This window comes from Anolis sagrei, chromosome 2 (assembly GCF_037176765.1).
Source record: "Anolis sagrei isolate rAnoSag1 chromosome 2, rAnoSag1.mat, whole genome shotgun sequence".
NCBI classification, from domain to species: Eukaryota; Metazoa; Chordata; class Lepidosauria; order Squamata; family Dactyloidae; genus Anolis; species Anolis sagrei.
The window spans coordinates 166,049,140-166,070,517 of NC_090022.1; the positions used below are offsets into that span (position 1 = coordinate 166,049,140).

General features: G+C 42.6%; 1 protein-coding gene across 2 annotated transcripts in view; it reads right to left on the minus strand.

Moving 5' to 3' along the window:
- Nucleotides 1-275: 275 nt before the first annotated feature.
- PLA1A (phospholipase A1 member A) overlaps nucleotides 276-21,378 on the minus strand; it is a 34,578-nt gene continuing 13,475 nt past the window's right edge. The window contains exons 4-11 of one of the 2 annotated variants that reach the window (XM_060763400.2): nucleotides 20,776-20,884; nucleotides 17,091-17,192; nucleotides 12,533-12,622; nucleotides 9,815-9,982; nucleotides 8,674-8,763; nucleotides 6,752-6,860; nucleotides 5,201-5,368; nucleotides 276-834 (exon numbers count right to left, since the gene is read on the minus strand). In XM_060763400.2, the coding sequence (XP_060619383.2) occupies nucleotides 753-834; nucleotides 5,201-5,368; nucleotides 6,752-6,860; nucleotides 8,674-8,763; nucleotides 9,815-9,982; nucleotides 12,533-12,622; nucleotides 17,091-17,192; nucleotides 20,776-20,884 (918 nt within the window). In that variant the 3' untranslated portion in view covers nucleotides 276-752. Of the gene's footprint in view, nucleotides 835-4,720; nucleotides 4,963-5,200; nucleotides 5,369-6,751; nucleotides 6,861-8,673; nucleotides 8,764-9,814; nucleotides 9,983-12,532; nucleotides 12,623-17,090; nucleotides 17,193-20,775; nucleotides 20,885-21,378 lie in introns of those variants that run through there. The other variant, XM_060763401.2, reaches the window with a different exon arrangement.

Sequence of the window (21,378 nt, forward strand, 5' to 3'; positions counted from 1 at the left end):
GAACAGGACCACGCAGCACACAGGAGGAAGAGGATGAAACAGATCTGCTGGGTAATGATATTGCATGTGTGTGGGGGGCTGGTTCCTCCTCTTCTTCCTGTATGTCACATGTTTCTGTTTCCCGCTGTATCTCCTTTCCCAGTTGAAACAGCCACTCATGGCTTGTAGGAAAAGGAAAAGGACCTAGGATCCACAAGATAAGTGACGGCTACAGTAGCAGCGCCCCCTCCACATATAACCTTGTATCAAAAAAAAATTGAGCCAGGCACTTCTGATACTAAGCCATGTTTGAATTTTATTTTCTAAGAGTTATTACTCCTCCTAACCTCTATGTTTGTGGGAAACTGCAGATCTAAGAAATAAAACACATTTCATCCAGTCTTTTGTCCTTTAGTAATTAGTGCTATGACTGAAGCATAAAGACAGGCAAAAACAGGAAAAGGAAATCAGATATCTGGTGTCGGCTACAATCCTACTCCTACCATCCCTCCTTCAACACATCTCTGGAGAGGAACAGCCATAGCTGAATGCAAAACTGTGACGATGTTTCTAGATCTGCACAGTCATCTTCCACATGTGGTTTCCTTAGGTGCAAAGCTGCGGAGGTTTGGCTAAATGCAGGCACAGAAGAAATGAATGTGCATTTGCTTTCTTATGGAAGAAACTATGCATCACCTTCACTCCTTGTTATTTTAGAAGGTCCTCTCCAACCTTAGAGACCTGCTATTGCCTTTTGCATCCCCTGAGCTCTGTCAGGCACAGGCAACTGTAAGGCGATGGGAAAGCAGGGTGCTTGCCGTCAAAGACAATGTTTCAGGCAGGCAGAACATCTCCCTGAAAAAGAAACGGACTAAAATGAAAAAATGCTAAAAGAACCAATAATACAATCATATTAATAGCCATGTCTTATTAAATTCATCATGTATGCAGGAGCTCTGGCACTACACTGATTCAGGCTATTGGTGGAGTTTGTTTCCAGAAGGTAACAAATCCATCTGAACAAATTTTACAGGACTCGAAAAAAATACTGTAGATTATATGGCAGTGTAGAAGAGGCCTTGGTAAGGCACACTGTTGACAAAATGTGAGTTCCAGTTTTTAAACTCATGGGAGTTTTTTGGACAATTTTTGGGTTTTGCATTGGATCATATTTTGTTGATGGGTGGGTGGTGCACTTTTCTGCCAGTCCTTCCCAACAACCCTCAAAACACCACCTTAACTATTTTTAACCTGCTTCTTTTGGGGACACATTATTTGCCAGTTAAATGTAACTTCACTCTCAGAGTTGTTTTTAGATTCCCAAAAAGCAGTGTTTAAAGACTGGAAGTGTCCAGAATCCACAATGTGGAGTCTATATCCTTCTACATGCAGGCTTTTCCCAATGTACAGTAGAATGGTTTTACTGGACATTCATTCCATGAGTAGCCAGTTACTGTGTTCACTAGGATGTTTGCTTGTAGGGAGTGCACATCTGGGTCCTCCTCAGAGGGGTAAATGAAGGAATAAGGCCCAGCCACCCAAGGAAGTATGCAAAAGGGAAGGCTCACAGTAGGATGGAATAATTCCCAGAGATTTTGGACAATGCTTTTTAGTGCTACTGTTATGAAATATGTGGTACAGTTTGAATGGAATTGTATGAAAGGTGTATGATCTATACCATACACCTTGGTCCTACCATGGTCCTACCAACTGTTAGGAATTGTGGGATCATAGAATCATAGAATCATAGAATCAAAGAGTTGGAAGAGACCTCATGGGCCATCCAGTCCAACCCCCTGCCAAGAAGCAGGAATATTGCATTCAAATCACCCCTGACAAATGGCCATCCAGCCTCTGCTTAAAAGCTTCCAAAGAAGGAGCCTCCACCACACTCCGGGGCAGAGAGTTCCACTGCTGAACGGCTCTCACAGTCAGGAAGTTCTTCCTCATGTTCAGATGGAATCTCCTCTCTTGTAGTTTGAAGCCATTGTTCCGCGTCCTAGTCTCCAAGGAAGCAGAAAACAAGCTTGCTCCCTCTTCCCTGTGGCTTCTTCTCACATATTTATACATGGCTATCATATCTCCTCTCAGCCTTCTCTTCTTCAGGCTAAACATGCCCAGTTCCCTAAGCCGCTCCTCATAGGGCTTGTTCTCCAGACCCTTGATCATTTTAGTCGCCCTCCTCTGGGCACATTCCAGCTTGTCAATATCTCTCTTGAATTGTGGTGCCCAGAATTGGACACAATATTCTAGATGTGGTCTAACCAAGTTGAAGTCCAAAACACCTTGAGGGCCAAAGTTTGTCCATGCCTGGTCTATACAGTCTAGAGATGCCATCCTAAGATTGAAGCCTGGAAAACTACAAGAAGGTGAAAATTCATGGACTGTAACCAATAATTAACTCAGTGGTGGAAAACAACATGTTTACATTACTAAAGACAATGGCTCTTTTAAGTAAGGAACGCAACGCAGTGGCTCCTTACGTCTAGAATAAAAACCAACATAACATCAGGAAGCAAACAATGCTCCTTAAAAACCAAAATCAATTATCACTTAAGGAAACAAAGTCAACATCTGTCCAGGAACTGATGGAGTCAGGATGTCTTAGTTGGAAAAACACCTGTTGCTCATTTATAGCTTCTTCAACTTTTTGGAACAGCATCAGCAGAAAATTGCTATATGAGACCTTCTAATATTGCAATATTGTGGAGTCTGAAGAGTCTGGTTTACCTGCCGATCTTCTCCAAGGGACAGAGGAAGATGCTGTATTTGCAGAACAGCAAATTTGCTGGGAACGCAAATTTGCTGGCCTACTTTGGATCTCTTTTCCAGGTGAAGGAAAAAGAGATGGTAATATATGCATAATGATGACTGAATGTTATATGGGTATGAATGCTAAGTAAAATATAATTTCCCTTTGTTTGTTAACCAATGTAGCTTAGATGACCTGTGTGTCTACCTTCTTTCTCTATGTAAAGTTGCTCTGATGTACTCTCTCACTGAAAATGCAATAAAAGAACCTTTGTTTAAAAAGTATTCATGACACTACAACTTCTAGAATCCTCCAGTTGCTATGCTAGCTTGTGGATTCTGGGAGTTGCAATCTAACCTAGTTTTAAGACCTAGTAGCTTATTAGTTACAAAAGCTACTATTGTCTTTAACAGTCCAGTGCAGGCTCTTGGGTGGGAATATTGAGATAGCCAAGTGATGAAAAGGAGAGGACGGATTACCCAAAATAAATTCTCTAGCCTTAACTCTCTGAGTTAAATTAGGGAGATGAGCAAGACAAACATCATGGGGGGTATATTTTTTTATTATGGACATGTAACACATAAAAAACTAAAACAAAAAATACAATAACTAACGAAAACTATACATTTAGAGCACCCTTCCCTCCAACTCCACACCTGTGAACCCACCATTGATGACTTCCATCACTACTCCTTCTGAATCTTTTATCTATTAAAATCTACCCTTATATCTGCCTTTCTTCTTCCTCCAGCAAGAAGTTACATAACCCCGGAGATGTTAGCTAAAATAGATACATTTCACTGAAGGGAAGTTGTAGTTATGTCAACTACAACTTTCTGAATGTCCTTTACCAAGGATTACTAATTATTAGACAGTAGTCTAAGTAGATGGATATAGAATCATAGAATCATAGAATCAAAGAGTTGGAAGAGACCTTTGTAAAGATCCCTTACCTTTCCAGCCTGGATGGCAGGGCCTAGGAGAAGCAGGCCAGTTATTTGCAGCTTTTGTAGGCCTGGCAAAGGGCAGCAGTAGCCATTTTAGTTCAGGGAAAGCACCATTTTAGAGAGGGGGAGTGTCCTAGGCTTGAGTCAGCATTAGAACAGCCAGGATTGGTTTAGAAAAGGGGGCGGAGTTTAGATAGGTTTGGAGGGAAAGAAGAGGGCTTTTTCAGGCAGTATGTTGTTGTTGGAGATTAGAGTAGGAATAGAAAGGTAGTTTTGGAGTTCGTGTTTGAGATTAGTTAAGAGTAGGCAGTTTGCCTTAGGTTTGCCAGCGAAGTAAGCTGTAGCAAACGGGAAACAGCTATTAAGGAAAGAATAGCTGGATTGTAGTTAGCTAGGCCATAGTTTAGGGTAGCTAAGCTACAGATGTATCTTGACAGAGATTCAGTTCCTGTCAAGAGTACTTGTTTATAAAGAGAAGAAAATCTCTGTGTTGTAACAAAGAAAGAACCATTTACATGTAACCATTACGCTTTAAAGACAAGAACCAACATTTCTCTGTAACAGCCAAGAATTCTAAACAGCACTTACTTTCTCTTGTATTTCTTTCAATAAACTTTCCTTGATTATTTTAAAATTTAATAAGCCTGAGTCAAGTGTGCCTTTGTGGCTATAGTTCTTTTCCAATCAACCTCAACTGTTTTCCGTTAAAGAAGCAAATAAGAAGACACAGTGCTTGGTGGTCTTAAAAAGCAGTTTTACTATTTTTGAACAGCTAGGGTGTTCTTGTACATTGCAGTTTATGGTGGCAGCGAAGGTTAATTAGTGAGACATCCCCTCAAACGTTATATTGATGGCAGTGATGTGGTATTGATCGATATTGGCCATCTACCTCGCCATTATAATATCTGGCAGCGGTGGGATTTGTTTTCCCCCCTGTCCAGATATATCGGTGCCATATACTCGCCTTTATAACCTTCATGGGCCATCCAGTCCAACCCCCTGCCAAGAAGCAGGAATATTGCATTCAAAGCACCCCTGACAGATGGCCTTCCAGCCTCTGTTTAAAAGCTTTCAAAGAAGGAGCCTCCACCACTCTCCAGGGCAGAGAGTTCCACTGTTGAACGGCTCTCGCAGTCAGGAAGTTCTTCCTCATGTTCAGAGGGAATCTCCTTTCTTGTAGTTTGAAGCCATTGTTCCGCAGCCATTGTTGAGCAGAAAGAGAGCTGTGACAATGTATATATTGTCACTTGGTTTTAAGTTTGCATCCTGCTATGTGTAAGGTACCTTGGGATTGGATGGGCAAAAATGACAATAAATTAACATTTACATCAAAGCTAAATCTTAGACAAGATTATGTGTGTATTGTTTCGTCTCAGGGGGTTGGGATTTCCCAAATGAAAGGACGCAATATCTCCAATTAACATCGTGATTTGTTGTGTGACTCCCAGCTATAAAAACAAAAAGAGCTTCTACTGTATTCAGTACAACTTCCTTGCTAAAAGGAAATGTATTTCCTGCTTACCCGTTGTCTACTGGCAGTAGGGCTGTACAGAACTGTCCAACAATGGGGTTCCCATTTTTCTTCCTACTCCAGGTTTTGGAAGGACGGGACAGCAGTGTCACTCTTTCCATCTGGCACAGTGGGACGGAGTGAGTCAGCAGGCCTTTGCCCAGGTTCTGCTGCTTGGGTCTGCAAAGCTCCAAAGAGATATGGCTAAGTACAGAGATCTTATTTGCAGGATAAAATATGCAGTTTTTTTCAGCAATTTGAACCTCACTGAATCATAACAGAACTGACTGTTGTAGAGAAGAGCAAGCATGATGGTTACGTGATTCTATATATGTACAAGGGAAGAAGTAGATGGGCAATAGGGTTTTGGAGGCAGGGGTATACTAGAAAGATACCAGATGATGTCAGACTGGTAACAAGCAACTACAGTGAGTTTTCAATTTCCTCAATTTTCAATTTGGTCACACAACTATTAATTAATACTTTTTTCCCATGATCCCAGCACCGGCCCAAGTTCCTCATTTTGCAAAAAAAAAAAAAAAAAAGAAAAGAAAAGAAAAGAGCAAGCAAGAAGAGAAAGTCTGATTTCTGCTCCATAAGAGCCGCAGCAAACTAGGATTTTGCGAGAGCAAACTAAGCCAGCATGAGCAATGCTCCGCCTCTTTCTCCGCCTATTTCCCTTTGCTAGGGCAACGTTGCGAGCATATGCTTGTGCTGCAGCAAACTACAGGAAGCTTGCGCTCGGGCTTGCTCCGAAGCCCTGCCTTTCCCCCCCCCCCCCCCCCCGAGGCTGCTCTCTCTCTTGCTAGCGTGCCTGTTTTCCATTGCAGAGGGCAGGGATGCGAGCGTACGCTCACAGTTGAATTCTGCCAACTGCGAGAGTACACTCGCATTGCTTCCTAGCAAGGGAAAACAGGCACACTAGCAAGAGAGAGAGCAGCCTCGGGGGAAAAAAGGCAGGGCTTCGGAGCGAGCTCGAGCACAAGCTCGCTCTCGCTTCCAGTAGTTTGCTACGGCTCTAAGAGCTGTAGCAAACTAGGATTTTGCGAGAGCAAACTAAGCCAGCACGAGCGATGCTCCGCCTTTTTTCCCGCCTATTTCCCTTTTGCTAGGGCAGCATTGCGAGCATACGCTCGTGCCGCAGCAAACTACAGGAAGCTTGCGCTCGGGCTTTCTCTGAAGCCCCGCCTTTTTCCCCCCCGAGGCTGCTCTCTCTCTTGCTAGCATGCCTGTTTTCCATTGCAGAGGGCAGGGATGTGAGCGTACGCTCACAGTTGAATTCTGCCAACTGCGAGAGTACACTCGCATCGCTTCCCTAGCAAGGGAAAACAGGCACACTAGCAAGAGAGAGAGCAGCCTGGGGGGGGGGGGGGAAAGGCGGGGCTTCGGAGCGAGCTCGAGCACAAGCTCGCTCTCGCTTCCAGTAGTTTGCTACGGCTCTAAGACTGCATTCCACAGAGGTAATGTCTTTGGAGTTGGGCCTGTGCTGTTACTTCTAGCATTGTGTAGAACGTAAATAACATAAATAACCAAAGGCACACCAAAGTTTCCATTGTTACTCACATGGTGATGCTAGTGTGAAATGAGGAGTTGCTACTGAGGAAGGTTATCTCAATGTTTATATCCAAAGATGTTATTTCCTGTAAGTTAAATTCCACCAGGCTGTGGTACACTAGATAATAAAAAAATCATGTTCTGTCAATTCAACCCTAATAGAAAACAGTATATTTTCTTGTAACATTATTTCTTGTCAGATCCTTAAATCATGTAGGAAAACAAAACAAAATGAAACCCTACAATGTTTCTTTGTATGGGAACGATAATTAGGTATATTTTTCTGTTCTCTTTTAAACTATTCTGAAAAATCCATCCTATAATCCATCCTATAATCCATCTTTTGTTGTCTGTGCCCCAGTTCAGAAGATTTCACATCACTTTCTCTGTGAAAACTAGATTTTGAAAATTTTAAGTTGTTGTGAAAACAAGGATCAGTGATAAACCTTAATTGTAGAGGTTTATTGCTCCTTACTACATGATAACTCTTACCTTGCTCCTTACTACATGATAACTCTTCCAGGAGTGAATTTCCCTCCCTAGGGGCAGATTTCCTCTTATTTCCTGTTGTCTTGCTGTTTGGAAATTGAATGTATGTAACTCGGGAACTGCCTGTTTTCTAGTTATAGTGTTCCTTAAGAAATCCTAAGGAACGCTGCACTAGGGAAGGGGGCCAGCACTTTTCTTTCCAAATATGCTAGTGGCTTTGTGCCCATTGTCTACAATTGTTTCTTTATTTCTTGGAAACCCCCTCCAGGAACCTTTACAACTCCAACCCATGGGGCACCACTTTAAATAGCAGAATCATAGAATCCTAGAGTTGGAAGAGACCTCATGGGCCATCCAGTCCAACCCCCTGCCAAGAAGCAGGAATATTGCATTCAAATCACCCCTGACAGATGGCCATCCAGCCTCTGTTTAAAAGCTTCCAAAGAAGGAGCCTCCACCACACTCCGGGGCAGAGAGTTCCACTGCTGAACGGCTCTCACAGTCAGGAAGTTCTTCCTCATGTTCAGATGGAATCTCCTTTCTTGTAGTTTGAAGCCATTGTTCCGCGTCCTAGTCTCCAGGGAAGCAGAAAACAAGCTTGCTCCCTCCTCCCTGTGGCTTCCTCTCACATATTTATACATGGCTATCATATCCCCTCTCAGCCTTCTCTTCTTCAGGCTAAACATGCCCAGCTCGTTAAGCCACTCCTCATAGGGCTTGTTCTCCAGACCTTTTATCATTTTAGTCGCTCTCCTCTGGACACATTCCAGCTTGTCAATATCTCTCTTGAATTGTGGTGCCCAGAATAGGACACAATATTCCAGATGTGGTCTAACCAAAACAGAATAGAGGGGTAGCATTACTTCCCTAGATCTAGACACTATGCTCCTATTGATGCAGGCCAAAATCCCATTGGCTTTTTTTGCCGCCACATCACATTGCCAAAGTGGAGTATCTTGCATTTGTCCCTGTTGAACTTCATTTTGTTAGTTTTGGCCCATCTCTCTAATCTGTCAAGATCGTTTTGAATCCTGCTCCTGTCCTCTGGAGTATTGGCTATCCCTCCCAATTTGGTGTCGTCTGCAAACTTGATGATCCTGTCATATATACCAGAGGTCCAAAGACACAACAGCTGTTCCTTGGCTGTTCAATTGCATCTGCATGCTGCCTAAGCATCCTCTCACTTACACTGGCCATTAGCAGGCACCTCCCTCTGCTTGCAGTTGTGTTTGCACAAGAAGATAGCAGATACCTCCTTTCACAATGTTTCTAAATAATGTCCACTGACATATAAGACATGCCAACATACCTAACCCATAAGATTCCTGCCTCTGTTAACTTGTGAAAGAGATTAGCATCTGTGAGATCCCGAACTCTATCCTATAGGTCTAGGATGATATCAGGAAAAGTACTGAGCTTTCCAGATGTGCTTCACTACTCACCACAGTATGGTGGAGATGCAGCTGTGGCCAAGTAGACTTTTACCTCCATGGGCAGCTTTTTCATGTCAACTCCTCCATTGTCCAGAAGTCCTAAGTCAAGAACACAACGCAGAAGAACACAACGCACAACGCCCCTTCTACAAGAACACAACGCACAATGCCCCTTCTACACTGCCAAGTAAAATCCAGATTATCTGCTTTGAAGTGGATTATATGGCAGTTTAGACTAAAATAGTCCAGTTCAAAGCAGATAATCTGGATTCAGAAATTGGATTATATGGCTATGTAAATGCGGCCTGAGGGAAGCATGGCTAAAGTATTTTCAATGATTGATACTGCAGAAATATATATTGTCAATATGTGAAGCCACTGAGTGTCACCTTCGGGGATGAGAAGGGCGGGATACAAATATGGTAAATAAATAAATGAATGAATAAATAACAGTGGTTCATGCAAAATAGTAAACAAGACCGAGACAAAATGTTCTGGAAATGAGGCACATTAGGTAGGTAAATGCTTCATAATAGATGACTTTTCTACAGATGAATGCAGATGGTACAGAAAAGAAACACAAACAAGATTTTTGATATTTTAATATTTTACAGGTCCAGAAGTCAGCATTTCAATCTATTTACTATTTCGGCAAAACTTCCAGTCTGATTCTTAAGAGTTACAAGTAGACCTAAGGTGCATTTACACTGTAGCATTAAAATATTTTGACATCTATTTAAGTGCCATGTCTCAATGATAGGGAATCCTACGATTTGTAGCACTCTTGGGCAGAGAAGGATAAGGGCCTTGTAAAATTATGACCCATGATTCCACAACATTGGGCTATGGCAGCAAAAGAGGTCTCAAATTGTGTTACTTCTGCATTGTAAATCAGGCATCCTCAAACTGTGACCCTCCATCTGTTTTGGCCTCCAACTCCCAGAAACCTTGGTCCTCTTGTTCAATGGTCAGGAATTCTGGGAATTGGAGGTCCAGAAAGCTTGAGAATTGCAGTTTGAGGACGCCTGCTGTAGATGCATCCCCTGATTTCACTTTTCATCCTGTGAATCTTTCCCTAGGAATGTTGGACCAGTTAGATTTTAGATTTTTAGTTCCTGACATGTTCACTTGAAAGCAGAAGTCTACGTACCTATTGTGGGACAGGACAAGAGGAAAGGATCAAAGCAATCCAAGCAGCCACCAGCTAAGAAATTCTGATAACTGGAGCAAGGGAAAGCCATCATGGGGCAGGGGCTCACCAGGGCACTTATATAGAGATTCACGGCTCTCATATGGTCACAGATGAGGTAGCGATAGCCTGCGGAAGAGGAGGAATCATAGAATCATAGAATCAAAGAGTTGGAAGAGACCTCATGGGCCATCCAGTCCAACCCCCTGCCAAGAAGCAGGAATATTGCATTCAAATCACCCCTGACAGATGGCCATCCAGCCTATGTTTAAAGCTTCCAAAGAAGGAGCCTCCACCACACTCCGGGGCAGAGAGTTCCACTGCTGAACGGTTCTCACAGTCAGGAAGTTCTTCCTCATGTTCAGATGGAATCTCCTCTCTTGTAGTTTGAAGCCATTGTTCCGCATCCTAGTCTCCAGGGAAGCAGAAAACAAGCTTGCTCCCTCCTCCCTGTGGCTTCCTCTCACATATTTATACATGGCTATCATATCCCCTCTCAGCCTTCTCTTCTTCAGGTTAAACATGCCCAGCTCGTTAAGCCGCTCCTCATAGGGCTTGTTCTCCAGACCTTTTATCATTTTAGGAAAAAGCATAGAAGATCAAGGCCAGCTGGCAGTTCCACAAACACATGGGAGTTCCTGATGGCTATCAGCTCAATGGGTAGAGTAGCATTTCTCCTTTTAGACAGTGATTCTTGCGTATAGAACAGTTACTGTATATACTCGAGTATAAGCCTAGTTTTTCAGCCCTTTTTTAGGCTGAAAAAGTCCCCCTTGGCTTATACTCGAGTCAAGGTTATTTATTATTTTACTCTGTTGTTGTCATTATTATTATTATTATTATTTCATTTATTATTTTGTTATATTTAGCATTATTACATTTACCATTTTACTCTATTATTAAACATTTATTATTTTACTGTATAATTCTTGTTATTGCTACATTTATTATTTTGCTCTTTTTATTATTGATGTTATTACATTTATTATGTTACTCTCTTTATTATTATTGGAAGTATACATAAGCACATTTACATTGAAGAAGGTAAATAATCATTTAATCAGAGTTGAACACTCTTATCTTAAATTACCATTTTTGTAAATATTCAAAAATATATAACCTACTGATTCTTCAATTAATGTAATTTAATTGGTATCTATTTTTATTTTGCAATTTACCCGTAGTGGCTGCATTTCCCACCCTCGGCTTATACTTGAGACAATCCGTTTTCCCAGTTTTTTTGTGGTAAAATTAGGTGCCTCGGCTTATATTCGGGTCGGCTTATACTTGAGTATATATGGTACTTTGAAGTAACAAAATAAACATGCAAAGAGTGTTCCTAGGGGCCTAATTTTCAGCCAGAAACAATGGCCCCTTCTACACTGTCATATAATCCAGATTATCAAAGCAGATAATCCACATTATCTGCTTTCAGATAGAATACACAATCTAGTTCAAAGCAGATAATCTGGATTTTATAGTCTACACTGCTATATAATCCAGTTCAAAGCAGATAATCTAGATTTTATATGGCAGTGTAGAAGGACCCTATGGTTTTATGGCTTTTAAACAAATTTTACCATGTTTTAAAAATAATATTGCTGTTTAAGTATTGTTTTAATTTTTGAAAATGTGTATATTTTTGTTTAATCCTTCTTAAATTATTATAAGATAATTTGAATTCCATCTTGGTAAAAAATTAAGATATGAATTCAATTATAATCAAATAATTGAATTCATATCAGGCCAATGAATGACCATCACTCATTAAAACACTGAAAAATAGTTTTCTAAGATCTACAGAGACACTCACTGGAACACCTCAGCAAGCGAGAGTCCAAAAGTGGCAGGCTCAAACCCAGTACCTCAACCAATGGCTGATACCCAATGAGAGACTCCCCCCTGGGCACACAGAGGACTGGGCGACCTGGAAGGCACTGAACAGACTGCGCTCTGGCACCACGAGATGCAGAGCCAACCTTCAGAAATGGGGCTACAAAGTGGAATCCTCGACATGCGAGTGCGGAGAGGAGCAAACCACTGACCACCTGCTGCAATGCACCCTGAGCCCTGCCACATGCACAAGGGAGGACCTTCTTGCAGCAACACCAGAGGCACTCCAAGTGGCCAGATACTGGTCAAAGGACATTTAATCAACTCTCATACTCACAAATTTTGTAATCTGCTTGTTTGCTTTGCTCTGTTAGAAATGTAATATAATTTGACTGGTTGTTCTGACACGACAAATAAATACTGAAAAACAGCGGAAGGGACTTAAAAAGCAAAAAAAAACGCTACAGCACATGCGCAAAAAAGACTCCACCTAGCAAACAACACACACAATAGCATATCCACACTCTCTTTAGGATTACATCTCTCAGCATCCCCTAGACCAGGCCCTTAAGGGGAGAAATATGATCCAAATGCACTACTTCCAAGCTGAGAGCTTGGATTTCTTTGAGAGCATCCCAATCCCAGGATCTAGTGAACATTTGTTGCGATAAGGCAAAAGGTGGAGAGGAAAAGACTTCTCTGATACTAGGCTATTTTTTCAGAAGTGCCATGCTCATTTGACATTACTGCATTTTAATTCTGTCCTTCAAAACTGGAAAGAAATGGGTGCAAGCAGCAAATGACAGTGAAAAGCACCTTCTGATAATAATCCTGAACCATTCTTACCAGATGAGATGAAACGAGGACATCCCGGCTGATCTTTGCCCCCATTGACATAGTAATCAATGTGTCCCACAGGTATCCGGATGCCAAAATCTAAAAGAGATCATTGTTAGAATTCCACTTCCTTCAAATCCTTTCTCAGCACAAAGACCTCTTGAGCCCTATCTACATTGCCATATAATCCAGAACACCAAATCAGATATTCCACATTATCTGCTTTGAACGGGATTACCTGAGTCTACACTGCCAGAGTGAAGAGAGGGGAGGCCAAGGGACAGTTCCATCTTGTCTCCTGTGCTAGTCTAATAATCTAATATAATATAAAATATTGTATATACAAATAATATTTATAAGTAGGTTCTTGTGGGTTTTTTTCGGGCTATAGAGCCATGTTCTAGAGGCATTTCTCCTGACGTTTCGCCTGCATCTATGGCAAGCATCCTCAGAGGTTGTGAGGTCTGTTGGAAGTAGGAAAAATGGGTTTATATATCTGTGGAATGGCTGGGGTGGGGCAAGGAGCTCTTCCCTGCTGCAGTTAGGTGTGAATGTTTAGCTGATCACCTTCATTAGCATTTGAAGGCCTGCCTGAGCCTGGGAAAATCTGTTGCTGGGAGGTGTTAATCTGTGCCTGGTTTTTTCCTCTCTGTTGTTTAGCTGTTATAATTTTAGAGTTTTTTAATAGCAGAGCACCTGATGAACCAGCCTGGACACAGCATATTATTTGAGAACACAGAAATGCTGGACCACACCAACAACCACCATGTCAGACTACACAGAGAAGCCATTGAAATCCACAAGCATGTGGACAATTTCAACAGAAAGGAAGAGACCATGAAAATGAACAAAATCTGGCTACCAGTATTAAAAAACTCTAAAATTATAACAGCTAAACAACAGAGAGGAAAAAACCAGGCACAGATAAACACCTCCCAGCAACAGATTTTCCCAGGCTCAGGCAGGCCTTCAAATGCTAATGAAGGTGATCAGCTAAATATTCATACCTAACTGCAGCAGGGAAGAGCTCCTCTCCCCACCCCAGCCATTCCACAGATATATAAACCCATTTTTCCTACTTCCAACAGACCTCACAACCTCTGAGGATGCTTGCCATAGATGCAGGCGAAACGTCAGGAGAAATGCCTCTAGAACATGGCTCTATAGCCCGAAAAAACCCACAAGAACCTAGTGATTCCAGCCATGAAAGCCTTCGACAATACAATATTGATAAGATTATATAATATGAGGGGTATTTTTAAGTAAGGTCCATTTGAACATAAGTACACAACGAAAGTTTATTTCAAAAAAGTAAATTTATTTTCACTCTATATTTCGACATAGTTGCCAAGTTTGTTCAAACACTCTGAACCAATTTTAAAATACCCTCTTCATAAAAACTTGCCACCTGCTCTGATAACCAAGAGTTCACTGTAATCAAAGAAGGGCGACCGGAGCGGTCCTCATCATGGACGTTGTCACGGCCATCTTTGAATTGTCGTACCCACTTACGCACTTTGCTTTCACTCATAACAGTATCACCGTACACTGCACAAATCTGTCGATGAATTTATGCAGCAGGCAGGTTCCTTGCTGACAAAAACCGTATCACTGAGCAAACCTCACATGCGGAGGGTGAGTTGATAGTCTTAAACATTTTTAAAGCACAGAACAGAACCGTACAGGTTAGCTACAGAGCGGAAACTGAGCACAGTTGTTCCCAAGGCATGCCGGTACACGACGCAAGCGCTCGTTGCGGTATGCGCGTGAACTACTAGTGTCTACAACAAAATGGACCTTCCTTTAAAAATACCCCTCATAATAATAATAATAATAATAATAATAATTATTATTATTATTATATATAATTATATATTTATATTACATGTAACACTACTACTAATGTTACAATATAATTGGTATAGTACAGTATAGCAATATTTAAAACTGATATTGTACTATGCTAATAATACAATATATTGCATGTATATATACCTTGTATGCTGCTCTGAGTCCCCTTAGGGGTGAGAAGGGTGGCATATAAATGGCGCAAATAAATAATGTGGTAGTGTAGAAGGGACCCCAAACAATAATCAAACTTCACTGCCTTTGACTGAATCCTTTGCCTATATCATATTTCATATTATGAGCTTCTTGAGGTTAGGGATTGTGCAATGTGTTACCCATAAAGCATAATATATACCACCAGTTCTGTATAGCTGGAACCCCCAGTGGCGCAGTGTGTTAAACCACTGAGCTGCTAAACTTGTTGACCAAAGGTTGCCAATTCAAATCTGGGGAGTGGCGTGATCTTCCACTGCCAGCCCCAGCTTCTACCAATTTAGCAGTTCGAAAGCATGCAAATGTGAGTAGATTAATAGGTACCGCTTCAGCGGCAAGGCAACGGCGCTCCATGCAGTCATGCTGGCCACATGACCTTGAAGGTGTCTACGGACAATGCCGGCTCTTTGGCTTAGAAATGGAGATTAGCACCAAGAGTCAGACATGACCAGAGTCGGACATGACTGGACTTAATGTCAGGGGAAAACCTTTACATTTCTACTGTTTAGCTACATAAGCAATTTGTTTTCAAGAGACCCAACGGGGTGGACTGGTATGACTGCTGGACTAGAATTCCAGAAGACCAGGGTTCAATCTCCTACTCTGTCATGGAAACTCACTGGGTGACCTTGGGTAAGTCTACACTGGCTGGATCTACACTGCTATATAATCTAGATTATCAAAGCAGATAATCCATATTATCTGCTTTGATCTGGATTATATAAGATTACATTGCCATATAATCCAGTTCAAAATAATCTGCAGTGTAGATCCAGCCTCTCTCTGTCTCAAAGGAAGGCAATGGCAAACTTCCTCTGAACAAAACTTGGCAAAAAAGCAACCCCAAACCCATGAGAAAATTGCCATGGGATTGCCATAAATCAGGAATGACTTGAAAGCAAACAAGAAGCCCAACACCAGAATCATAGAATCATAGAATCAAAGAGTTAGAAGAGACCTCATGGGCCATCCAGTCCACCTCCCTGCCAAGAAGCAGGAAAATTGCATTCAAATCACCCCTGACAGATGGCCATCCAGCCTCTGTTTAAAAGCTTCCAAAGAAGGAGCCTCCACCACACTCCAGGGCAGAGAGTTCCACTGCTGAACCCCTCTCACATGTTCATCTCCAGCACCGAAAAAAAGATGCTGGACATGAACAGAGGGTGTATCTAGTAGGAGGGTTTTAAACCAAAAGTGGAGAACAACCCAATGGGTAATTAAAGTGCTAAAAAGCAAAATGGGTCCCCCTAAAACTGTGGAGACCAAAATCCACTGATTGTGGTAACGTGAAAATAACTAAATTAACTCAATGTATATATTACAAATACACATATAAAAAAACAGGACTGCCACATTCACATTAAGTAGAAACAACTGGTTCTTCTCTTGAAGAACCAGTTGTTTCTACTTAATGTCAATGTGGCAGTCCTGTTTTTTTGATATATGTATTTGTAATATATACATTGAGTTGATTTAATTAAAGTGCTACTCAAGATATTTTGCAGGGGATTGTTCCTTTATTCAGGGAAGGCACACTGGAACAGCCACGTTTTCAGGAACCTCCTAAAGACTGCCAATGTGGGGCTTGTCTGATGTCCTTGGGGAGTGAGTTCCAGAGTCAGGGGGCCACCATAGAGAAGGCCCCTTCCCTCGTCCCCACCAATCGTGCCTGCGAGAGAGGTGGAAGCGAGAGCAGGGCCTCTCCAGATGATCAGAGAGATTGTATGGATTCGTACACAGAAATGCGGTCACGCAGGTAGGCAAGTCCCAAACCGTTCCGGGCTTTGTAGGTAAGAACCTGCACCTTGAATTGGGATCGGAAAATGAATGGCAGCCAATGGAGCTCCTTAAACAGGGGGGTTGACCGCTCCCTGTAAGTCGCTCCAGTTAGTAACCTGGCTGCCGCCCGTTGTACCAATTGAAATTTCCGGGCTGTCTTCAAGGGCAGCCCCACGTAGAGTGCATTACAGGAATCCAGTCTGGAGGTGACTAAGGCATGGACCACCCTGGCCAAATCCGACTTCACGAGGTATGGTTGCAGCTGGCACACAAGTCTTAATTGTGCGAATGCCCTCCCAGCCACCGCTGACGCCTGAGCTTCAAGCGTTAGCAATGAGTCTAGGAGGATACCCAAGCTGCGGACCTGAGCCTTCAGGGGGAGTGCAACCCCATCAAGCACAGATTGCCACCCTAAACCCCAATCCGGCTTGCGATTGACCAGGAGGACCTCTGTCTTGTCAGGATTGATCCTCAGCTTTTTCATCCTCATCCAGACATCCACAGCGGCTGGGCACTCGTCCAGCACCCGAGGGGCTTCCTTGGAATTAGGTGGAAAAGAGTAGTAGAGTATTAGAGACTTCCTGTATGTGAAACCAAGAAGGGGATGACATACCATGCCATGCTGTTGGTAGAAAACCAGAAAGGTCTTCCTGCACCATTGGGAGGACAAGTAAAGGTTTAGCAGAGCACAGGGCAGACCACACACACACACAAACACACAGCTTACTGTCTGCATCCGTGTGAATAGCTTCCACAAATAAAGCATCCCCAGGATCCAGGCGCTCTTCTTGGCTGGCTCGGGTAAATTTGGGCCCAGCAGGATCCAGACCTGGAATATTGTGAAAAATAATGTAAACAAACTACAGCAGTATTTCTCCTTGCAATATTTTGCAAGATTAGACATTTGTTTTGGAAACAAGGCACACCAAGAAAAAGCTGGGGAATGCTGAGCAAAAGGGTGTCACACATTTTATTCTTCTGGGGCCCCTTCTACACTGCCTTACATCCCAGGATCTGATCCCAGATTGGGTTGCTGTAAGTTTTTCGGGCTGTACGGCCATGTTGCAGAAGCATTCTCTCCTGACGTTTTGCCTGCATCTATGGCAGGCATCCTCAGAGGTTGTGAGGTCTGTTGGAAACTAGGAAAATGGGGTTTATATATCTGTGGAAAGTCCCGGGTGGGAGAAAGAACTCTTGTCTGTTTGAGGCAAGTGTGAATGTTTCAATTGGCCACCTTGATTAGTGGCCAAGAATCAAGGAACATGAAAGGCATTGAACCAGAGAAATCAGTCATAGCAGGACACCTGATGAACCAACCTGGACACAGCATATTATTTGAGAATACAGAAATGCTGGACCACTCTCACAACCACCATGTCAGACTACACAGAGAAGCCACTGAAATCCACAAGCATGTGGACAATTTCAACTGAAAGGAGGAAAATGAACAAAATCTGGCTACCAGTATTAAAAAACTCTAAAATTATAACAGCAAAACAACAGAGAGGAAACAATCAAGGACATCTAATCACCTCTCAACAAAAGATCGCCCCAGGCACTAACAGGCCACAGCAAACAACCACCATGTCAGACTACACAGAGAAGCCATTGAAATCCACAAGCATATGAACAATTTCAACAAAAAGGAGGAAACCTTTTTGGCTACCAGTTTAAAAAAAACAACTCTAAAATCATAACAGTAAATAAAGACAGGGGAGCTCCAGACAGGAAACAATCAGGAACAGCTAATCTCTCAACAAAGGATGCCCCTAGGCAGTAAGAAGCCACTCTTTGAAAACTGCTAGGCCATTAAGTGACATCCTTGAAGTGGCATCCTTGAAGTGGCATCCTTGAAGTGACTGGACTGACCTTGAAGGAGCTGGGGGTGGTAACGGCCGACAGGGAGCTCTGGCGTGGGCTGGTCCATGAGGTCACGAAGAGTCGGAGACGACTGAACGAATGAACAACAACAGGCCATTAAATGCTAATCAAGGTGACCAATTGAAGCATTCACACCTACCTCCAATAGACAAGAGTTCTTTCTCCCACCCTGGACATTCCACAGATATATAAACCCCATTTTCCTAGTTTCCAAGAGACCGCACAACCTCTGAGGATGCCTGCCATAGATGCAGGCAAAACGTCAGGAGAGAATGCTTCTGGAACATGGCCATACAGCCCGAAAAAACTTACAGCAACCCAGTGATTCCGGCTATGAAAGCCTTTGACAACACATTGATCCCACATTATCTGCTTTCAATTGGATTATATGAGTCTCTATTGCCAGAAAATCAGGGGTAAAAAGATTAACTGGGATCAGATCCTCGGATATAGGGGCTGTGTGGAAGGGGCCTAGAGGGACCAAGAATTTTGTTCCATAAAGACCCAGAGATATCTGCGCATGGTAGAAGTTGTGCCTTTAAACACATGTGCTTAAAATGTCTGCAATTATTTTGGAGAAATGAATGCATCTAGAACATGTTAATGTGCTATTATTTTAGAAAGTAGAGAGTGGCAAGGTAAAGGTCCCAAGACCAGCAAAAGGCATGTCACTCCATTAACACCCATAATGTCTCTGCACTATGCAGAGAGTATTGAAGGTCTGAGATAGTACAAGATAATTTTAGATTTGCACACTCTTCCTCTTCCCTATGATGTCCTGCTCTGTATTGTAAGAGTCAAATTAGAAGTTGAGTGCGATTGACACATCAGACACTTCCTATGAGCTTCAGCGATAAGAACATGAAATCAAGTTTGCATTTATCTTCCAATTTTTTTTCGTGTCAGGAGGGACTTGAGAAATTGCAAGTCGCTTTTGGTGTGAAAAAATTGGCTGTCTGCAAGGATGTTGCCCAGGGGATGCCAGGATGTTTTACCAATCTGAGGGAGGCTTCTTTCATGTCCCCACATGAGAATCTGGAGCTGTCAGATGGGAGCTCACCCTGCTCCTTGGATTCAAACCGCTGACTTTTCGGTCAGCAGTCCTTTCAGCACAAGGATTTAACCCATTGTGCTACCTTCCAATGACCACTCAAAACATTTAAACTGCAAGACATACAGTTAAGGGCAATCACATGATGTGGCACATGGCTTTCACAACTTGGAGGAGAACTTGTCCTACATAGAATCATAGAATCATAGAGTTGGAAGAGACCTCATGGGCCATCCAGTCCAACCCCCTGCCAAGAAGCAGGAATCATAGAATCATAGAATCAAAGAGTTGGAAGAGACTTCATAGGCCATCCAGTCCAACCCCTTGCCAAGAAGCAGGAATATTGCATTGAAATCACCCCTGACAGATGGCCATCCAGCCTCTGTTTAAAAGCTTCCAAAGAAGGAGCCCCCACCACACTCCGGGGCAGAGAGTTCCACTGCTGAACGGCTCTCACAGTCAGGAAGTTCTTCCTAATGTTCAGATGGAATCTCCTTTCTTGTAGTTTGAAGCCATTGTTCCACGTCCTAGTCTCCAGGGAAGCAGAAAACAAGCTTGCTCCCTCCTCCCTGTGGCTTCCTCTCACATATTTATACATGGCTATCATGTCTCCTTTCAGCCTTCTCTTCTTCAGGCTAAACATGCCCAGCTCCTTAAGCCACTCCTCATAGGGCTTGTTCTCCAGACCATTGATCATTTTAGTCTCCCTCCTCTGGACACACATTAAATGTTGTTGTATCTCTTCAAGTGATTCTGACTTCTGGTGATTCTAAGGTGATCCTGTTTCGGAGTTTTCTTGGCAAGATTAAGGTAGTTCAGAAAAGATTTACCATTGTTTTTCTTGGAGGCTGAAAGACTGTGACTTGCTATAGGCCACCCAGTGGGTTTCATGGCTGTGTAGGGATTTGAACCTGGTCTCTGGAGTAATGGTCTAATGTTCAAAGCACTACACCACGCTGGCTACACATATTTAAAGTCTTTCTCCAGGGGAAATAGGTTTGAGATGCACTTCTTCTAATCACTGAAGTGTTACGTCTTACCACAAACCCTGGCAATGTTACAACTCAGTTAAATCACAACTCTGGAACCAGTGTGGCTTACGGAAGTTGTCTTCCTTACTATAGTCTATCTGCTTCCCCTTCTGCTCAGTCGGAAGGTTCAATAGGACAGAAAGGTTTGGGTTAGGGTTATCTGCCTTTATTCTGAGGAACTTGAAACCCATAATAAACCTGTCTTGTGAAGCTTCACACAAGTAAGAGAACATGTACATGGCATTCTGATCTTATAAAACAGCATGGACAGTATTTTTTTTAGCCAACCTACTGTGATTTGGTAGTAAGACACACAATGATACTGGTGCAAATTTGAATTTTTAAAAATTATCTCTCACACCAGGCATAATGGAAGGTTAGTGTTTCTGATGTCTAGAAGGACAGGAGTCTGGTAAACTCTCTGCACTTTGATCTTTTTTTTTCCTTACCAGTAATCCTTCCCAACATCCCATCATAGAAATGACCCACCAAGCCTGCAACGTGGGCACCAAGGCTCACCCCAATAAGGTGGATAGAGGTCTCTGGCACTCCCGTAGCCTAAAGATTCAAAGGAGATAATGCAGTTTGAAGCAGGCTTGAGAGTGGGATGACTTCAGAACACACACTTCAAATGCATGTTACAAGCCAGAAATAGCATGTGCAAAAAACTCACCAGAAAGTCCAGAGTAAACCATATCAATGCACTGCAGCTGATTTAGGGCTTAAAACCTTCTTTAAACTGACGAGAAAGTAAACAATTACTCTCCCAAGAGAGAAATCCACATCATTTCTATGGGAACACTTGCTTTCTGCCCTTTTATCTTCATTTCCTGTACACTGTCATGGACAGGGATATGTGCATCAGCACATCTCAGCCCCATTGTTTGGCTGCTATCTAGCCATGTATTGAACTGGATTATATGGCACTGAACTGGATTACCGTATATAAGCCGACCCGAATATAAGCCGAGGCACCTAATTTTACCAAAAAAAACCTGGGGAAATGGATTGACTCGAATATAAGCCGATGGTGGGAAATGCAGCAGCTACTG